Raw genomic sequence first — 5,390 nt, 5'->3', positions numbered from 1 at the left:
CAAAACGATATCCATCATACTTTCAACACCCTTCCGTGTGAAGTACTCCAATGTTTACCCCCAACCTAACCCCAACAGCTAACCCCAGCAATACTTCTGATACAATACTTCTAATCATTGAAAAAACAGAGCAAAAATCGTTTTTACGCTTTTTTCAATTTTAAAAACCCCTACCCGAACCTACCTACCGCCCACAATAAATACGACAAGTTTTGTAGGTCTGGGCTAAGAGTAATAAGTGGCTAAAATGGGGGTGGGATAAGCGTGTGTAGAAGGAGGTAATAGTGGGGGAAGGAGTGGTAAAGTGGAGGAAGTAAGAGTTGGTAGCCCATGAGATTGGTAGGCATGGCGGCGATGCCCTAAAATAGAAAATAATGAAATAAAATGGTTAGAAATAAAAAAAAAAAAACAAAAGAGCAAAAATTACAAGCCAAATGTAAATCTGAGTTAATAATTTCCATGGCTCTTGCGTAAAACAAATTATGATTGATCATAATTCAACATAATCCGTTATAATTCATTACAATCCATGATAGGTCCATTATATTCCCTTATAATCGGTTATATTAGTTGACACTGGTTTCGTTTTTGTTTGGTTCACAATCAATTATTAATCTATTATAATCAGATTATTTAAATGTTGTTTGGAGAACATATTCACATATCATAGAAATCCATTATTATCAATTATGACTCATGGAACCCCATTGCGGACCGTTACGAGAAAATATCATTAATAAGAGAATATGTTTTTCACTTACATACGTCTTGATGACTATTTTTTTTAAATAATTTTTTCAATGTAGAATTGCTAATTCTGGGCTTGCCTAAGAAATACGGGGGGCGCATCGCCGTAATTAACGTCGAATGTCCCTCCCCTTGTTGAGGCCACTCCTTTTCGACACGGTAGTATAAAAAAACTGCCTCCGCGCCCATCCCGGCCGCGTTGTGCCCCGCGACGTAATTCCATCGGGGACCCTCCTTGTCGTCCCGATATTCGTGAATATTTACACCAAGGAATTCTGCCAGAATATGTCAATCCGGACTCGAGAACTCCTCGGTCCAATAACGATAAACTCGGAACAAAAGGTGGGCAATAGAATGATTGAGACCGCGACTGTTGTTTCCGCTGCTGTTCTCTGGACCTGAGTGATTTCTGGAGCTGAGTGGAAACGGCGTGTTTCCCGACGTGAGCAGATAATGTAAACAGTCCAGAAAACAACTCAGCTAAGGGTGGGCATATTCGACATTAATCGGCTCGTGCGTAGCGGGATTTTTTTGTTCCGCAGTCCTCAGTGTGGACGGGGGGTTTTACCCATGGTCCGACTCAACCGCTCGCATAACTGGCGGCGGGTCGTTAAGTTAAGGTGCTTCTAGGACCGTCACTTAAAGAAACTGCTCGCTAGTTTCGGCATTTCTCGCAACCGAGGCACACGTTTCGGCAATTCCTGCGTAAAGGTTCCGCGTGGTATTTAGAGGCGGCGCCACGCCCACCTCCATGTTTACTAAAGTTTACCCCCAAACCCAACTCCCCCAAGTTACAGTTTACTTCTCCTCCCGTTTGTTTACCATTGAATGGTGACGGGGGAGGGGGGGTTACTCAGTGTGAACAACTCCTATTTCCCCCATTCTCCATATTAAGCCCCTCACCCACGTTTTTTTTGTTCCGCCCTCCCCTTTTTTTTACCAGCCCACGGGGGTGGGGGGGGGGGGGGGGGGTTGGGGGGGAGGGTTGGATATGTAACTGTGGAAAGGGGGTTGTCAAAAGAGGCGATGGAGTTTACGTAGTATAGAAAAAGTAGAGAAAACTTAAATAAATAAAATCTTGTGAAAAATGAAAATTTATGAAACGTAATACGTAGCAACTGCACGAACCAAGAAAACTGTGAAAAAATGTTGCAAAAAAATATTTTCTTCTCAAAAATTACATTATAGTCGATTATAATCTATGATAATGGATTATAATCGATTATTTTTGTAATTTTATAGATACAGACTATACAATGAAAATATAATCGATTATTATCCATTGCATTTCAGTTTGTTAAACATCCGATATGTCAAACATCCGAGTTTATACAAAAATTACATATTAATATGACGTAAGAATTTCTAAAACAAGAGAGAGTCTTTTTAACTGTTTCCAAAATAGCAACCATATGAGCTCTAATATAATTGCGTATTAATACGTTTAATTCTTATCACTTTCCTCTTTTACTTTCATAAGAAAACCAAAAAAAAACTAAACAAAAATTTTATTAATCATGCATTAACACTAAAACTCATTTGGATCTGGTGTTCTTGATATAAATTCATATTGGTTAAATGTTAGGCGAATTTGCCGCGGTTGTTTGTAATTGAAAATTGGCCAAAACAGCTTCTTTTAAACGAACAATCGAAATCGGATGCTTGCCTTATTTTTCAAAAAGTATCGGATGTTTGCCCTAGCACAGCTGGTTTTTCGATATTTGTAGCACTTTTTGGCTTTCGGATGTTTGACATATCGGATGTTTGCGCGGTACCCGTTTTTTGAACCACAGCTGCTTCAGACTCTAAAAGAGTGCAGCCGGAACAAGCATTATGTTTCTGGTTTGTAACTTAGGGCAGTTATTTGGTTGGTTCATTATTCGACGTTTTGTTCTCTACGGGTGTTTTAAGCTAGTTATTGAGATTGGTTGTGTGCTTCAGGGAGTGGCTGTTCCCAACATATGGCTTCGTGCAACATCTTGGTTGGTTGATCCTTTCTATTTCAACGACGTCCATTCCTCCACCTATACTCCTCTTCCTGTTGCCCCGAATAAAAACAAGACGAAGGTGAAACTTGCTAACAGAGACATCAAGAAAAAGATCAAAAAGTATTTTTACTCCATAACAATCAGAGTAGAAGAGGAAGGAAAAACCGAAAGAGGCAACTTGTAAAACAACTCAGCCTTCAAAAGTGGACCATGTTTTGAGTTGTCAATAAATTGTTTGAGGTTGATCAGGTTTTTAATCAAACCAGGTCAAACAGAAACCGGAAACAGTAGCTGTGTGAGTGGCAACCATTAATGCATTAGTGAATGATAGATAAAACATTAATATTACACCAGTGGACCAGCTATGGCTTTGAACAATTGTTGTTCATTCTCAAACCATAATATAATTGAGACAACAGGGCTACCGCTCTGACAAAAATGGGTGGAAATCGTTTTAAACAGAGTTTTATAGACATAAAATACAATAGAAAATCGATTATGAAAGCCCATTTTCTAAAATTTACGGATTTATGACGGCTTTCAACGCTTTCTTACTGTTTTGAATTTTAAATTTTTTTGAACGTTTTAAATTGATCTAGATGAGTTTTCACAAAACAGTAGAAAGAATAAAACATCTAAAAAATTATTAATTTTGGCTCGTTGGTGTCGTGAGGATAAGTCCAACAAATTAGCTTAAAACAGTTTTCATAATTAATTATTTTTACTATTTGCATCAAGCTAATCACAAAAATTTAAGCTCAAAAAATTCTCTGACAGTGTTACAGTAATCTGCAGTCACTTGGGGAGATTTCCTCACCCAAACAGATATGCTCACTTGAGATTCTGAATTGATTCCAAATCGATTATTAGACCTACCCGGGTTGACTTAAAGTCGATGTCGTTGAATTTTTCCTATAAAAATTTTACTAAGTTTTTACAAAAGAAGCTCTAAAAATTTTAAAAGATAGTTTTTTTCTTCAATAAATTTGTATTATAAGAAATTTCCTAAAATATTTTTCAAGGTCTTCACTGTCGCAGAGTACAAACTGTCGCTAAATAGGTCTTCACTGTCGCAGAGTACAAAAACGGTAGGCCAAAAAATGTGCAGGCTAAATGTCTCGTTAGGCCCTGTGAGTTTACTGAAATATCCACTGAATTTCTAGAGTTGTTTTACTGATTTCTAAAACTTTTTCCATATATAACTGCATCCTACAAACAACACGTTCGACACTTTATGACATGTTCGTCAAAAATAAATTTTATTGCCCCAAAATAAATTCAATTTGCTAAATATGGATAACTAAGATACATACTGTAGAATAACGCCATTTTTTGGAATGTTTTGATCAAAATTCATTCAATGTAACCATTATATAAAAAAATTTGCAGGGTTAAAATGGAAAAAAAACGGAAAAGTTTTAAAATTTATTCCTCTTTTTTATTACGGTGTAGAAATACATTCAAAGTGTTTCAGGGTGTTTTCGGCAATTTGCTTCGAACTTTGAAGAAAAATTCTATCTTACGACATTCAAAGTGTTTTCGGCAATTTGTTTCAAATTTTGATGTATAATTAAGATAAAAACTGTAAAAAAAAGCCATTTTTTTGAAATGTTTTGCTCAAAAAGCATACAGTGTAACCATTATATAAAAAATTTTGCAGGGTTAAAATGGAAAACAACGGAAAAGTTTTAATTTTTTTTCCTTTTTTTATTACGGTGTAGAAATACGTTTAAAGTGTTTCAAAGTGTTTTCGTCAATTTGCTTCGAATTTCGGAGGAAATTTCTATCTTACGACATTCAAAGTGTTTCAAAGTGTTTTCGGCAATTTGTTTCGAATTTGGAGAAAACTTTTATCTTACGACTTTTCTCATAGACAGCGGACATTTCCTACAAATAAGAGTTTTAAGATAAAAGTTCTAAGGGTCACTCTTTGTAGGATGGGTATCCAGTGATCGTATGATTTTTAATCAACTAAATTTTTTCATATTGTCCATTTTTAAGCATCTAATTTGTGCATTATTTTTTTTCGCTCGGAAGCGAAGTTGAGCTTCGCACCACTTGCGATGCAACAAGTACAGGCCTAAAACAACATGACAATCAAGAATTAACAAAAAGGCTTCAAACAATACTACCCTTGAAAAAACTAGTAAAATGAAAACAATAGTAAGTTTTTTGGGGGCGTGGCGACTTGCACGCGTGACGCTTAGAATGCGTAATTAAACTAATTGCTTCGTTTGAGGGTGTATGCAATAGTTTGAATTAGAGATGTTTGAGCTCAAATGGTATAGACTTTCAGCATTGAAAAATTTGGCGCCAGAAACTTATCGATTTCATGAACAATATCGGACCTTATTAGGAAACAAAGAAACAAAAAATTTGGTGAATATGCCGCCAGAATTAAAGTCGACAGCCAATAAGCTGAATTTCAACCGAAATGTTCCGGCTAAACAAAGTTGATAAGAAACTATCTACTGCCCATATAGTATCCACGAGTGTCATATATGTACTGAAGTCAAGGTGGCATACACATTTCGGAAAACGAATTGAGAGCTTAATCGACCACAAAAAAGCCGAAAAACAATCAACAAAAAACATATCTAAACTCAAAAATCATACTTGCAATTACACCAAAATGTAAAGAAAGAGATTTGTTGT

General features: G+C 36.2%; 1 protein-coding gene across 1 annotated transcript in view; it reads left to right on the top strand.

Moving 5' to 3' along the window:
* LOC134851288 (uncharacterized) overlaps positions 1-2,970 on the top strand; it is a gene marked incomplete in the record, with an annotated part of 7,515 nt that extends 4,545 nt beyond the window's left edge. The window contains 1 exon segment of the mRNA XM_063867302.1: positions 2,689-2,970. Within this exon segment, the coding sequence (XP_063723372.1) occupies positions 2,689-2,738 (50 nt within the window).
* Between the last annotated feature and the right edge of the window lie 2,420 nt (positions 2,971-5,390).

The sequence above is a fragment of the Symsagittifera roscoffensis genome, chromosome 7 (assembly GCF_963678635.1).
Source record: "Symsagittifera roscoffensis chromosome 7, txSymRosc1.1, whole genome shotgun sequence".
Taxonomy (NCBI): Eukaryota; Metazoa; Xenacoelomorpha; order Acoela; family Convolutidae; genus Symsagittifera; species Symsagittifera roscoffensis.
This window is presented reverse-complemented; position numbering and strand designations above follow the sequence as displayed.